The following is a 14,208-nucleotide window of genomic DNA, read 5'->3' as shown; positions in this document are numbered from 1 at the left end:
CAGCCGGTACGCATCCGTACCGGCCGGTTCGGCTAAAAAGTCGGAAAATACCGGTTTTTTAGTGGTTCCGGTACCGGTCTAGGACCGGACCGGTACGGCATTCCATGTATAAGATAGTATCATATTAGTAATCATCTGATGTCAGATAATAGTTATAGCTGATATATTATATACCTAGATTGATACTTTGTTTTTTTTACAGTTGCTGTCGAGACACCAAAGTTGTTAGTGCCCTCCTTAAACATTTTCGTCTATGAAAAATATACATGTTATAATATGTTAATGATTGAATGCATGAGTTAATTTACACATGCCACTTAAGTTAACTTACCTCTTGTAGACATAGGGCTGTGACTTCTAGATTAGGCTCTATCTTGTAGATCACATTACGCAGGGGGGCTAGAAGTTTCTAGAATATATCAATCTTAGGTAGTAAGCTACAGATAGAGTTCATAATTGTTTTAATAAAATTGTACAAAATAAGAGCAGTTAAATTTTCAATGTTCTTGCTTATTTGCTAGATGCAAGTTCCTATCTATTTAGTAGTCTCATTGCTGCTCAATGGTGTTGTACTTTTGAACATGCTTCGGATCTACCACCCGATCCGATTTTTTACCCTCTCCATCATATGATATAGAAAGCCCATGTGGGGGTACCTCTCATTATCCATGGTCTGCAATACTTCGTATAATGGGTTGATAGCTTTTGAACCGCAGAATCGGTGCGAACTATGAACCAGTTCAAATCGGTTTGGCCTCCCCCCTCTTTCAATATCTCTAAAAGCTTGATTATGCTCTGTTGAACCGAGGTTAATCTGGACCGCTTGGTTCACCTCGTACTGAACCGATACTGTATCGAACAGGTAGCTGACCAGTACGGGTCCTGGAATCGGTTTGGCTAACCTTGCAAAGAACACTTTCCTTAATGTAGGAACTGACAGCTAAGTATTTTTATCATGGAGACCTTTTACTTCTTATATGCCTTGTAGTATGACTTATGGAATTTTTCTTATACCAAGGACTTAAATATGAAGTCATCCCATGTAGAGTTAATAAACCAAGGAAAACTGCACAGAGTCAAATATTGGAGGAGATTTACATGAGTAATTACTTTTTCTTCATGATATTAGGACATAATCTTAGGATCAAAAATCTTCGTAGCTGATTACTAAGGAGGTCAGAAATCAATTTGAACTTGCCATGTACATCTAGTATATATCGTAAGAAGCATATTTGTCCACTTATCAGAAGCACATATTGGATTTTTTTCCAGGAATCATTGACTTGTCTAGGATGGTTTTAGGAATGAGTCAAAAACATTATAAACAAACTCAAGAATGATATTGAAAGAATTTATTCACCTTGAGAGAAATAAATTTCTACTAAGTTTAAAATGAAAATCTTATGTAAGCCATTTCATAAGCAAGAACACCCAATACTTTACCTTTTGCTTATGATAATAGCAAATGATTGCATTTAAATGTGTTGTCTAAATTGTTTAACCAAGTTTATGAGTTTGAATGGCAATTGAAGGAAAAAGATATATAAGGTAGGAAGCATGACACTAAAGGAGAAGAAACAATACGTGATAATATTTGATGTATGTTATAACATTCTACAAGAGTGACATCGTGCTAGATGCATCGTGGAGCACTCATCTAAGCATCAAAGTCATGGTAACTAGACTAAGTGATAATGCTTATGTTATACAATTACGTTGTATTCAAATATAGAAACAACATTTGCTGTCTCACTTACTGCAAATTACTATTAGAATGCATTATCCTTGAGTTGCCCAGTTGCATTTCATTCTATACATTCCTTGTTCTTAAAAATACAAATTGGTTTAGCTATCAAAGAAAATAGAGAGTGAAGAAAAAAGGCATGAAATTTTAATATACTTAGTTTAAAAGAAACAAATAAAAAGGATGAAGACTTGAAGAGGATGACTAATTAATTCAATTGGGTTCAACTGGGTGTGGATTGACTCAACCATGTGCAGAAATTGCTGATGGATTATAACGCAATAGGAATTGGGCCTTGGACTCACTATGGGATTGGGTTAGGACGTGAAGGACTTGTGGGTGGCTAGGGATTAGGTGTTCTAATGGGTTTAGGACTCTAGGTGGACGTGAGCAAAGGATAAGAATTGTTTGTTGGCGTGAGATAGGATTGTATCTTTTTTTCCCCTTTTCTTTGGCGGATGGGAATGAGGAGTCCTGATGCAGGAGTGCGAGCCCAAGTCATAATAGATGTACGTCGAGTTTGGATCCTTGCTTGGGAGTGCCCGAAAACACATTGGGTTCATAATTTCCAGCATTTAATTATATTGGATTGAGTCTATATTATTTTGGTCAATTAGGCCACATTGAGTCCTTTTATTTTGGGTTTATTTGAGTTCTTATTTTGGGTTTGCAATTTGCTGATTTATATTTATGATTGAATCCTAAAATGAGTTGTAAGTTTGCTGAATTGAGTCTTCAATTGAGTCCTTATAATTGAATGCCAAGTGGCATCAAAAGAGTCCATGTTATGTAAGGATTGGGTCAAGTCACATTGAGTTTAGTTGTCCCAACACCTAAATTTAATTGAGTCCAAGGCATTGAAGGGTCTTGATTTAATTTAGGAGTTGTGTGATTGAGTCCTTGTATGAGAGGATTGAGTCCATGTGATTAAGATTGAGTCCATGTGTTTAAGATTGAGTCCTTATAATTGAGTGTCATGTGGCAATCCTTGGCTAAAGATTAGGAGGCTTAAGAGTCCATGAAGAGGACTTCTCCACGTGAAGGAAGGAAAGAAATCAGAGGCGTGAAGAATTTTTGAAGAGGAGTCTTGGCACAAGAAGGACTCTTCATATGATGATCAACTCTTGCTGATTTTTAGGGATCCTAATATTTTGATGTGGTGCCCCCTTTGAGAAGGATTTCCAACATGAAAGAATTCAGCATGAAGGCCTTTGCATCACGTGAAGAAAAGGGATATCATCTGATTGTGGAGTCTAGGGTCTAGTCTCTTGGGCGTGAGGCATTTGGTTTAGTCGTGTGAGTGACATTGAGTCCAAGTTGCGGTGAGATTAAGTCCTTGTAAAAAGTAAAATTAGTTCACAATTGATTAGAGTCTTCAATGCCTAATTAGGTTGATTCCAAGCGTTGATTGGGTCTTTGGTTATGTGGGATTGCTCCACGTGTCCCATGGGATGGAGTCCTAATGACACTAGGATTAACTCCATGCAGCAAGGGAGAAGTCCTAAATAAAGTAGGGCTTGTGTACGGTTGGAGTTTTCTCTCCCAAAACTCCAATCTGCACACCAAAAAGGGGTGACACTTGTCCAACTTTTAGTTGGCAAGTGGTTTAGGATGTTTATCTTTAGATTTGAATTTTAAAAAATGTCCTTATCTGATTTTGAGTCCAAGTAAATCTGCTTGTAACTTTCAACCTCTCTCTTTATAAGAGGAGGTTTTGATGAATGAAATCATATCAGATTTAGTTGAAAAAAAATTTCAGAGATTTGTGAGAGAAAGACCACGAAAAAGAGAGGCTCCTTTCCTTGGTGAGACGCCAAAAAAAAAGGGCGAGATTAGGGGAGTGAGACGTTCTCCTATTCCACCTAGAATTGGGATGTTGAAGGGGTGTGACTCCTCGTCAATATTCCATAGTTATCCCATTTATTCGCTGCCACCTAGCCATATTCCCTTGAGTTCTAACCCAATTAGGGCTCATCCTAATTAGCCACATCATCCACATATTTTTAGGTCCCCCGCATTAGACTCAAAATCCCAACAAAGATTCAGCCGCCACCATCAATTAGCACCAATACACTTAGCCAGTTTTTCATCCATTGAACCCAATCAAATTAATTAGCCATCTCTTTCATCATCTCCTCCCTTCTATCCACGTGAAGCCCTATCCCCCATTACCATTGCCAAAGAAAAAAAAAAGAAAAAAAAAAGAGAGGAAGTTTCAGTCATCATTGTAAAAAAATTTCGCAACCTACTCCAACTGCGTCAATTGGTATCAGAGCAAAGGATTTTTCACCAACCAGAGCAAATCCTTTGTTCTCCATGAATATGTGGACCAACCATGTTTACAACGTTGATTGGAGATTTCAATATCACCATGCTTACAACACTGATTGGCGATCTCAACATCATCATGCTTACAACACCGATTGGCGGTCCCAACAGTGAGAAGAAGAAGAGATGGATCATACGAGGGCACGACTACGACTTCGTCACCAACAAGATAAGAAGCTGGATGAAGTTCTCCATCGAATGGATCTTATATGGCAGAAGGAGGAGGCGTACCAACTTGCACTTCGTATAGAGTTACAGCAGCGACAATGACGCCCTGCACAAACACCAATCGTGCGACGGCCTCCAGAATGCAGCAGCCGAGGAGTTCCTTTTCGTCGACGTAACGCTCCTGTTTTCAGATCTGAAGCCTCTTTTAATCGATGTGCTTATCAAGAAAGAGCTGCTCCATGGGCCAATAAAAGGGGCAAAGGACCCATGCCCCAATCCATACCGCAAGGAAGGAACCAAGGTACGCGGTACCGACTGTACCGACGTACCGGTGGGCATCGGTACCGGTACGGTACCGAACCAAACCGAGCCGAACCGGTACTGTACCGATGGGGTTAAAAGCCAAAAAAAATTGGAGCCGGTACGGACTGGTCGGTTCGGGCCGGTACCGATTCGGGACGGGCTGGTACCGAGTCGGTATGGGTCGGTACCGGTCGGTACGGGCCGGTACGCGTCGGGTACCGGTCGGTACGGGCCGGTACGGTTCGGTACCGAAATTTGTAGCTGTACCGTACCGGTAGGGTCCGGTACCGGTATGTACCGGCCGGTACCGACCGGTACGGCAGACCATGGAAGGAACCCTACGGATTGCTACAAGTGCGGCGGTCGAGGCCATTCCATCGTTGTTTGCCCCACCAAAAACCAATGTTCACATTGGTATGTGAGGAGGACGAGATCATAGAGCCTTCTGATGTTCCTCCTCAGCCCACTGATGCCGAAAGAAGCGGAGTAAACGAAGGAACTGAGGCATGCGAAGAAGATCTTGACGCTGATTCAGAAAATTCAGCATAGATCAACCATGAATTCGGGACCATGTTTGCATCGATTGCCAAGAAAGAAGGTTCTGAAAATTCGGCAGCAGCAGGAACATAGCAAACTGAAAATTCTCCAGCAGTAAAAATCAAGCAATCCGAAGTTTCTACAACAGAAAATTCAGATCAGCAGATGGGCACTGAAGAACCCATTGATGCAGCAAATTTAGATCTGCTAGTGGTCAAGGAAGAGTCAAGTTCAGCAGCGATCCGCGAAGAAGTCGGATCTGCGGGCGGGCTGCCCTGTGCGAGCGGAGGAATCGCACGCGGGCTGATTTCCAGCGCGGAGAATCGCGCCCGCGCACCAGGAAAGCGCGCCGCGTGCCGAAACGCGCGGGGGTAGAGCGTCCCGCGTGGGCCGTGCGCGGAAACATGCAGGGCGAACCGCGCGCGGGCGCGCGGCCCCGATTTCGGGCCACGCGCTCTCACACCATAGCACGTGCGCGCTGTGGTTTAAAAAAAAATGGTACTGGTGCGAACTGGCTGGTTCGCACCAGTACGGCCGGTATGAGACTGGTACGCAGTCGGAACGCATGCGTACTAATTGGTACTAGCCTGAAAACAACTGGAACCGGTATTCGGACAGCGGGAACCGGTATCTACGCTGTCCGGATACCGGTTTCAGGCTGGACCGTTCTGTACCGAGCCAAATCGGCCGGTACAGACCGGTTCGGCAAACCATGCTTGCAACCCATCATAGTTCGGCAAACCATGCTTGCAACCCATCATATGTATGATTACATGTCAGACTACTATCATCCTTAATATATTGGGTCTTCCCTTCCACTTCTTAGGCCAAATAGTAATATATAGATCAACAATAGCATATAGGAAACTAGTTAGAGCACTGTGATAATCAGTAATAATTTTAGACCATTGGCATTGTTATTTAGAACCAAATATTTTGAAGATCGTAACATTTGCTTCCTCTTGTCATGTTACATTACCATAGTTCATGTTCCGAAGCTCTAAATATGGCATCATGTATGTTCTTGTTATGTTTATCTGCATTATCCTCTGTAATTAACATGAAATTGTTGATGAACATTGATGAATATTGATGTAATCTGGGCTGATCTGGTTCAGGTTATTAGAGGACTTCAGATAGTAAGATTTTCGTCATAATTGCATCATTACTTAAGCCCAAAATGGGCCCAAATTGCACACTATGAGCGATTATGGTATATATGTGAGCAGATCACTAATTAGGGGCATTTTGGTCCATCCATTCTAATTAAGTGGCTGCCCCTCATTAATAAAATTGTGTTGCACATATTCCTGATTAAATTTAAGACCATGCGACACATCCTTCTCGCCACCCACCTCTTCTCTACTTCAGCTCCTCTCTTCTTATTTTGCTATCTTTTCTTTCAAAATTTCTTGAATTCTTCTCCTCTTATTTTCTTTCCCCTCCAGCACAGCATACCTAATTTCGGTATTTGGTGTTTGTGCCATATGACACTTTTCTTTTGGAGGGTTTATCAATATGAGCACAGTATGCATCAGGTCAAACCTGAAACATCTGCCAGCGGTGTATATCTGAACCAAGCGCATTTTAAATATTCCGTATTTTCCTTCTCACGGGAATGTGACATTATCTCTCAACTCCTTATATCACTTGCTTTTTCTTTTTATTTTTTATAGTTACATTTTATTTTCCAGATATTCTGATATTTCATCTTGCAATTAATTTCTTTTATCCAGAGCTCTATAAGTTATTTTCTTCCTCATATTTGGAATTTGACTGCAGAAGTGTTATGCTTCGCGTAAATGCCAAGCAAGGAAGTCCAAAGGATGGCAACTCAACTCTTGAACGGTTCCAGGTCAATTTAACTAAATTGTTTGCTTTTATTTTTCTGACTTATATTATTTTACAATTTTTTAAACATCCAAAGCTTAGTCTTTTTTTTAAGAACAATTTTGCTCCATTTTGTGCATAAAATGCATGTCTATTTATTGATAAGGTAGCTGCTCCAGTCTTTTCTAATTAGTCTCTCACCAAGTAAATTGTGAGACCTATTGACATAGCATATTTTACGTGTTAAGGTTTTCTTAATTAGGTATGGCAATTATGCTAAAGGGTATTCGAGCTCTTGGGTGCCGACTTAGCACCAAATTTGCACCTGTGCCATGTGATAGTGTGGTGCCAATAGCATGTCGTGCCATACTATACCACTAAGGCACCAATACAGGGCTAGGTAATTGCGACGTAAAACCTTGTTCTCAAGAAACTTGAAAGATGAGGACATGATAAAATACCATTCTTGAAGAAACCTTAAAAGATCAGAATGTAATGAAATACTATTCCTCAAGGTCCATTTTTCACAATTGGTTCATGGATTGTGGTAACTGTTTTGATGAAAAATGAGTGCAATTGCAATTTTTCATAACATGATTGTGTATAAGTCATATTAAGATTAACATTCCAACATACATTTTAATTTCAATTATTTCTTGCATTTATGTATTTAATTTAAACAGAAATTACTGAGTCTAAAAAATGTAATTTAAACAGATACCCTGCTCTTCTTTTTTAACCATTAACTTCACCACAATTGCATATATTTCTTTTTTCATCCATTTTAGAATGTATTTCTGCAGAAATTCTTTGAACGGAAGGAATAGTTTTATCATCACGTTATAATCTCCTTTTATTATAGTAATCACAGTTTTAAATCCCAACATTCCTATTCCTGTGAGAAAAAGCTAACTAGGATGGGGGCAGGACTCTGAAATCCATCCACATCTAGAAAGAAAAAGAAAAAAGAAAGAAAGAAATGAGGGAAAGAAGAAGAAAAGGGAAAAATGAAAGGAAGGAAAAAAGAAGAAAAGGGAAAAGCAAAAGGAAAGAAAGAAGAAGAAAAAGAAAGAAAGGAAGAAGGGAAAAAAGAAGAAGAAAAAGGAAATAAAGAGAGGAAGGAAGAAGAAAAAGAAAGAAAGAAAGAAAGAAAGAAAGGAAAGAAGAAAGAAGTCAAGAGGAAAAAGAAACAAACAAAGAAATAAATAAATAAAAGAAAGAAGGATAGAGAGATAGAGGTTACCTGCAGGGACCCTCAACCGAGATGGCTGCTAGGTTGGGGCGGGAAACTTGGGTGTCGTGTTCCTCGGAGAAACTGAGATGGGATTTAAAGCCTTGATAGTAATGCAAGTCCGTTTACTTCTGGATTTCATTGATTATTAACTGGGAGTTTTGGTTTTTACTCATCTCGCTTATGAGGGCTTTATACTTAGTTGTTAAGATTTTCATGCTTAGACTGGTTTTCTCATAATGTCAGTGAGATTATTCTTCTACTGCCCTCCATGTATGGTTCAACTTGACATAAAATAATAGTTTAGAGAATCCCTGCTTAAATGATGATTGCACTGGTATACAATTATTGTAGGTTGAGATTTATCCATTGAAGATATATTTGACTGAAACAATGTATAGAATGATGTGGTCATACTTTTTCCCAGAAGAAGAGCAAGATTCACAAAAACGGCAGGTTAGTTGAAACCACCTCTCTGATGTTCTTTTCATGATATCTTCCTTGAATGCATAAGTCATAATTTCCTTTTCCCCTATCAAAAACATGAAGGAAGTTTGGAAAGTTTCAACTACAGCTGGCTCAAGACGGGTTAAAAAAGGTACATCTGGTCCTGAAGTGACAGCATCAGGCAGCAATTCCACAAAAGATGGCGAGTCTCCTGGAAGATCCTGTGCTATTACAGCAGCTTCAGTTACAGCTGGCACTTGTGGTCAAGGTGATTCTTCCCAAGTAAGTTGTACAATTGGGCAAACATGTCATAAGAAACATATACGTTCTTTTCAAAAATCTGACTATAGACTAAGAACAGATGCAATATTAAAGATGCAAACACACATGCATGCACATGCACACATATGCATGTGTGCATGCTAAGTAACATCAGATGCATGATACAAATAATGTATGGACTTCCATGCCATTTTACAAATGAAAGCAGTAACGCTGAAATTGAAAACAACTAGTCCTGACAATTTTACTCATCAAGTAACACCATCACCCTATAGATATTAGATAATTAAATTTGTCTGAATTAAATGTTTATGGTAGCATCTGTTTATATTAAGTGGGGGAATCTGCATGCAGGCGTCGAAGTCACAAAATCAAAAGGAAAATACTATATTTGGTTCCAAGCCCGGGCTTCGACGCACATCTTCATTTGACAGAACATGGGAAGAAACTGTGGCAGAGTCCGTGGCTAATGAACTTGTCCTGCAAGTTCATTCTTCAAGCATTTCTTCCTCAAAAAGTGGTTCACTAAATGCCGCACCAGAATATTTAATTAGCGAGGAGACATCCAAAAATAAAGCAAAGGATTACAAGGCAGTAAAATCGTCACGCTCATCTCAGGAAGAAAAGAAGGCTGGCAAAACTCTTGATGAGAAAAGAGATAGGCCACGAAGGATGATTGTGTTTCATAGTATCAAAATAAGCCAGGTTTGTTTATTTTAGCTTGTAGTCAGGTACTCTAACTCAGTTGATTGTGTTATTAACCATTTTATTACACAATGGTCACATAGGTTGAATTGCTTCTTACTTACGAGGGGCCAAGGTTTGCTGTAAGTGACTTAAGGCTGCTTATGGATACATTCCATCGTGATGATTTTATTGGCACCTGGACGAGACTATTTTCACGTGTTAAAAAACATATCATATGGGGAGTTTTAAAGTCAGTAACAGGCATGCAGGTAAGTTATATGTGGCTGACCTGCTTTTTCGCATTACTGGCTCAAATGTGCATCTCAAAGCATTCTTAACTTTATCCACAGTGTGACTTAGATCAAATACTATGAAGTATTAGCTATTAGTGAAATCACTGATGCCATATCTCTTTAACCTTGCTTTTGGAGTAAGACTATCTTTACTGCCCAACTTCAATGCTTTCCTGAAAATAGTGTATTACTAATAGTTTGTGATGTTTTGTTCCAATCTAAGTCCAGCTCAACCTGCTGGGCAAGTGACTCTCCATTTTGCTTCGTAACTCTGAACATGTTAATAAACAAAACATTTTCCTAGACTATTTTATCAGGTGAGTTGCATTCGTGTGAATCAGCATGAATGATTACTTTAGTGACCAGCTGATTGCAAACAACGAGCATTTTTTTTTTAACATGTAATTATCATTCACCAGAACAAATTGATTCTCTTTTATACTATTTCTTTTGTAGGGTAAAAAGTTTAAAGATAAATCCCAGAGCCAAAGGGAGAGCCATGGAGGTGTTGTTCCTGAAGGCGATCTTGATCTCAGTGACAGCGATGGAGGTCAACCTGGAAGGCCTGATCAGTTGCCTACCTCATGGATCAAGCGTCCAAGTGATGGAGCTGGTGACGGATTTGTGACCTCCATTAGGGGATTGTTCAATTCTCAGCGCCGTAAGGCCAAAGTATTTGTTTTGAGGACTATGAGAGGTGAGGCAGACAATGAGTTCCAAGGCGACTGGAGTGAAAATGATGTTGAGTTCTCTCCATTTGCTAGACAATTGACTATCACGAAAGCCAAGAAGCTTATTCGGCGGCACACAAAGAAGTTCCGCTCTAGAGCTCAAAACACCTCAGGTGATCTTTATAAGTAAATATTTTTTTTGAAGCATTTATTTTATGATTATTCTATGATTACGAGGGTTGTTCTATGACTATGAAGATAGGGCTCTTTGGGTCTAGACCTCTCAACAAGAGAATATGATCTTTTGGTCCCAAAATCTTGTTCTCTAGGAGCATTACCCTTTTTCCTAAAGAATCATGTCAGGGATGGGATGGATCAACAAAAGCATTTACACTAAAAGTTTATATGGCTGATTTGGAGCTTTCCTATTACTTCTTTATGCCACTGACACTGTATAGGCTGCTAGAGAGAGGAGCGATGGGAGAGTTCCACATTCTCTCTCTCTCTCTTTGTATTTTTCTTTTTGCGAACATGTGTGTGCATGTGCTGTGTATTACCCTTTTTCCTAAAGAATCAGTCAGGGATGGGATGGATCAACAAAAACATTTACACTAAAAGTTTATATGGCTGATTTGGAGCTTTCCTATTACTTCTGTATGCCACTGACACTGTATAAGCTGCTAGAGAGAGAAGAGCGATGGGAGAGTTCCACATTCTCTCTCTCTCTCTCTCTGTATGTTTCTTTTTGCGAACATGTGTGTGCATGTGCTGTGTGAGAGAGAGAGCAAGAGAGAATTCTATTGTACCAATTCATTTTTCTTGTGTCTATCACATTGTAGCTAAAACAGTATCACATCCTTATTTACTGTCAAAAATGAGAATGTTATTATACAGAATCTTCATAGTCAATCCTTTTTTATTTTTCCTTTCTTTTTTTGTGGAACACATTGTTGTGAATCAACACAAATGGATCACTTATCTGCTTGCACTTAAAGCATATTCTGTTCATATGAATAAGCTTTTGCCTTCTCTTTTATATAGGTGTGTAATACAGTAACATAAGTGGCCATTATCTAACAGTCTCTTTTCCTTTAGAGTTGACACTGCAACAAGAGGAATCACATCCTTCATCTTCAAAGGGGACAACTCAATTTGCAAGTGACTCTTCTGGTGCATCATCTTATGAGGACCAAAATGAGTAGAGAATTCTAAATTGCAGACTTGTTTTCTCAATGCTAAACAACTTCGTTCTGTGAGTGAGAAGTCACTCTGAATTCATTAGTTTCTTACTAGCCAATACAGTGAAAATTTGTAGGCGAGTACCTGTTATATACTGGTGGCAACCGGTGGAGTTAGGAGTTTTTGAATAGAAATCGTCAATAATCATGCAGGCTTGAGCAATGTTATAGAAGAGGCCTGCAAGCAAGGACAGCAAATAGTGATGCGGCTTTTGTGGTGATGATTGCAACTAGTTATCCCAAGTTTACATGGAGTTTATTTTGTAACCCTTCGCATCGGGCCTATTTGCCTATATAATTATTTATTGTCTCATTTTTTGGAGGAATTCAAGGGTTCCAGTGTTCTATTATTGCCTTGTAATCTTTTGTATTAGCAATTAGTAGCAGGTGTCCAATTTATGTATTCTTCTCATATGGAACCTAACTATTTCACACATACTGGCTACCAAAAACAATAGCACAATGTACCGCTACTTGGGAAATGGATTTCCTTAGAATGTTCTCTCCATACTTTCATACTGCTATTGAGCAATTGATTATGCAACCTAGGTTTGGAAATTTACAATTACTAGTTTATCACATTAAACTATTTAAATTACATTGGTATCTTGATATGAAACTTCTTTAAAAGCTATTGAATGTCGGCCTCTTCACATGGTTTTTAATGGCATGGTCTTCGGTTGCAACACTTGGAAATATTACCTAAATGCAGAAAACTTAGATAATTGGCATCTTTATTTAGGTTATCCAACATTTTCGTCTCAACTGAAATGTCAATTTATTAATAAATAACAAAAGATAAGATGATGGAATTTAGAAGGGGAAATATTGTATCTTTTGGAGATAAATTATGAAAGAAGAGAAACTGGAATCTAAGGACTAAACCAATAATCTGGGACCAAATATCTAGTTGTATTAGGAGAATAGCTAAACATGTCTCAGGAGAGTGCAAGGGGAAAAGATATACGAATAAAGAAAAATAGTGATGGAATAATGAGATACAAGTGACAATTAAAATAAATTGTTTTGTATTAAATCATGGCAAAATAAATAAAAAGATGCAAAAATGCTAGTAAGTAGAGGTAACCATGTAAGATATAATACTTTATGTGATTGGTTAGTAATATAAATGGTATATGTGTTGGAGTATTTCAAAATTTCAAGTCTACCCTTCCTTTGTCTTTTGTCTTGTGTACTTTCTTTAGTCCCACATTGGAAATAGATGAAACTCAAAAGATCATTTTATAATCTTCAACCTTTTAACTTAGAAAAGCAAAGAAAGTAAGTAGCCTATGCACGCACGAGCCCAATGGTGGTCTAAGACAAAATTGGCAGATCTGATCCGAAAACGTGTTAATCGTGCGTCGCACTCTAATGGTAAAACACTATGTTTTTTAAATAAACCTCTTTCTGGGTTGTTCGATAGTGTCACTGCATTTGCGAATGTATGCTTGGAGTGACCCGGTTGTTGTATCCTAGAGGATAGGCCGCCATTACCTGCTACATCGAGATTCATTCTCAGAGGGGCACAATCTATTCTTAAGGACAGTGAAATCACGTCTCAACTGATAAGTTCTTTCTTTTTTCTATATGTTCTTTTCGTAACAATATGTTGGATTCAAAAGGTAAGAATGAAATTTTATGAAATTAGATACGTCAAAAATGAGAAAAATAGGATGTTAGTGAAAAATAAGAAAACTAAAGAAAGCTCGAGATATTACTTTAACAAATTATTAAATGAGGATTCTAACAAAGAAACCTTTATGGGAGAAATAAAACTAGGGAACAAATTTTCTTTTCATACAATTCATAAAATAAGACTTGAATATATTAGAGAAGCTATAAGAGTTGCATAAATTAAGGATAAAATAATGGAAAATCGATTGAGATGGTATAAATATATACAATGGAGACATAAGAAGGCTCCCGTAAGGAGAGGTATATTGGTTTGTGTTGAAGGTGATAAAAAAAGAAGGGGAAGATCTAAGATAACATAATTGGAGGTTGTGTGGAATGATATAGAGAAACTTGGAACCACATTGGAAGCAACTCTACGTAGAAATACTTGGTGAATAAGGATCTATAAAGGCAATTCCATATAGTTGGCAAAATGCCTAATTATTGTTTATGGTTATCCAACTGGGTATTGTACAATTGATACACTATAAAATTTGGGCCCTTGCTATCTTAATTGATATATTCCAAGTCATTGGCTAATATACTATCAAAACATTGACTGCGATTTTACAGTCTTCGTTTTATTATTTTTGAAGGGTTTCTTTTCAAATGCCTTCGAATTAGTAACTAATGTTGGTTTTAATGTATATGTTGATATTTTAATGTCGTGATTCGTATGTATTAATCAACATTATCGGGATCATGAATCATTTCATGGAATCTTCTTATTCTTAATCTAAGAGACTCAAACAAAAGCTTTGTTATCTTCCGT

General features: G+C 38.4%; 1 protein-coding gene across 3 annotated transcripts in view; it reads left to right on the top strand.

Moving 5' to 3' along the window:
• The window catches only part of LOC103722438 (protein SABRE-like), an 88,470-nt gene extending 76,203 nt beyond the window's left edge, over positions 1-12,267 (top strand). For all 3 annotated transcript variants that reach the window (XM_017846506.3, XM_039132035.1, XM_039132036.1), the window contains 7 exons: positions 6,863-6,935; positions 8,496-8,597; positions 8,691-8,870; positions 9,225-9,575; positions 9,659-9,826; positions 10,307-10,694; positions 11,617-12,267. In XM_017846506.3, coding sequence (XP_017701995.3) covers positions 6,863-6,935; positions 8,496-8,597; positions 8,691-8,870; positions 9,225-9,575; positions 9,659-9,826; positions 10,307-10,694; positions 11,617-11,723 — 1,369 coding nt within the window. In that variant the 3' untranslated portion in view covers positions 11,724-12,267. The remainder of the gene's footprint in view (positions 1-6,862; positions 6,936-8,495; positions 8,598-8,690; positions 8,871-9,224; positions 9,576-9,658; positions 9,827-10,306; positions 10,695-11,616) is intronic.
• The last annotated feature ends 1,941 nt before the right edge of the window (positions 12,268-14,208 follow it).

This window comes from Phoenix dactylifera, chromosome 11 (assembly GCF_009389715.1).
Source record: "Phoenix dactylifera cultivar Barhee BC4 chromosome 11, palm_55x_up_171113_PBpolish2nd_filt_p, whole genome shotgun sequence".
NCBI classification, from domain to species: domain Eukaryota; kingdom Viridiplantae; phylum Streptophyta; class Magnoliopsida; order Arecales; family Arecaceae; genus Phoenix; species Phoenix dactylifera.
The sequence above is the reverse complement of the archived record's forward strand: the minus strand, read 5'-3'. Positions and strand labels throughout refer to the sequence as shown.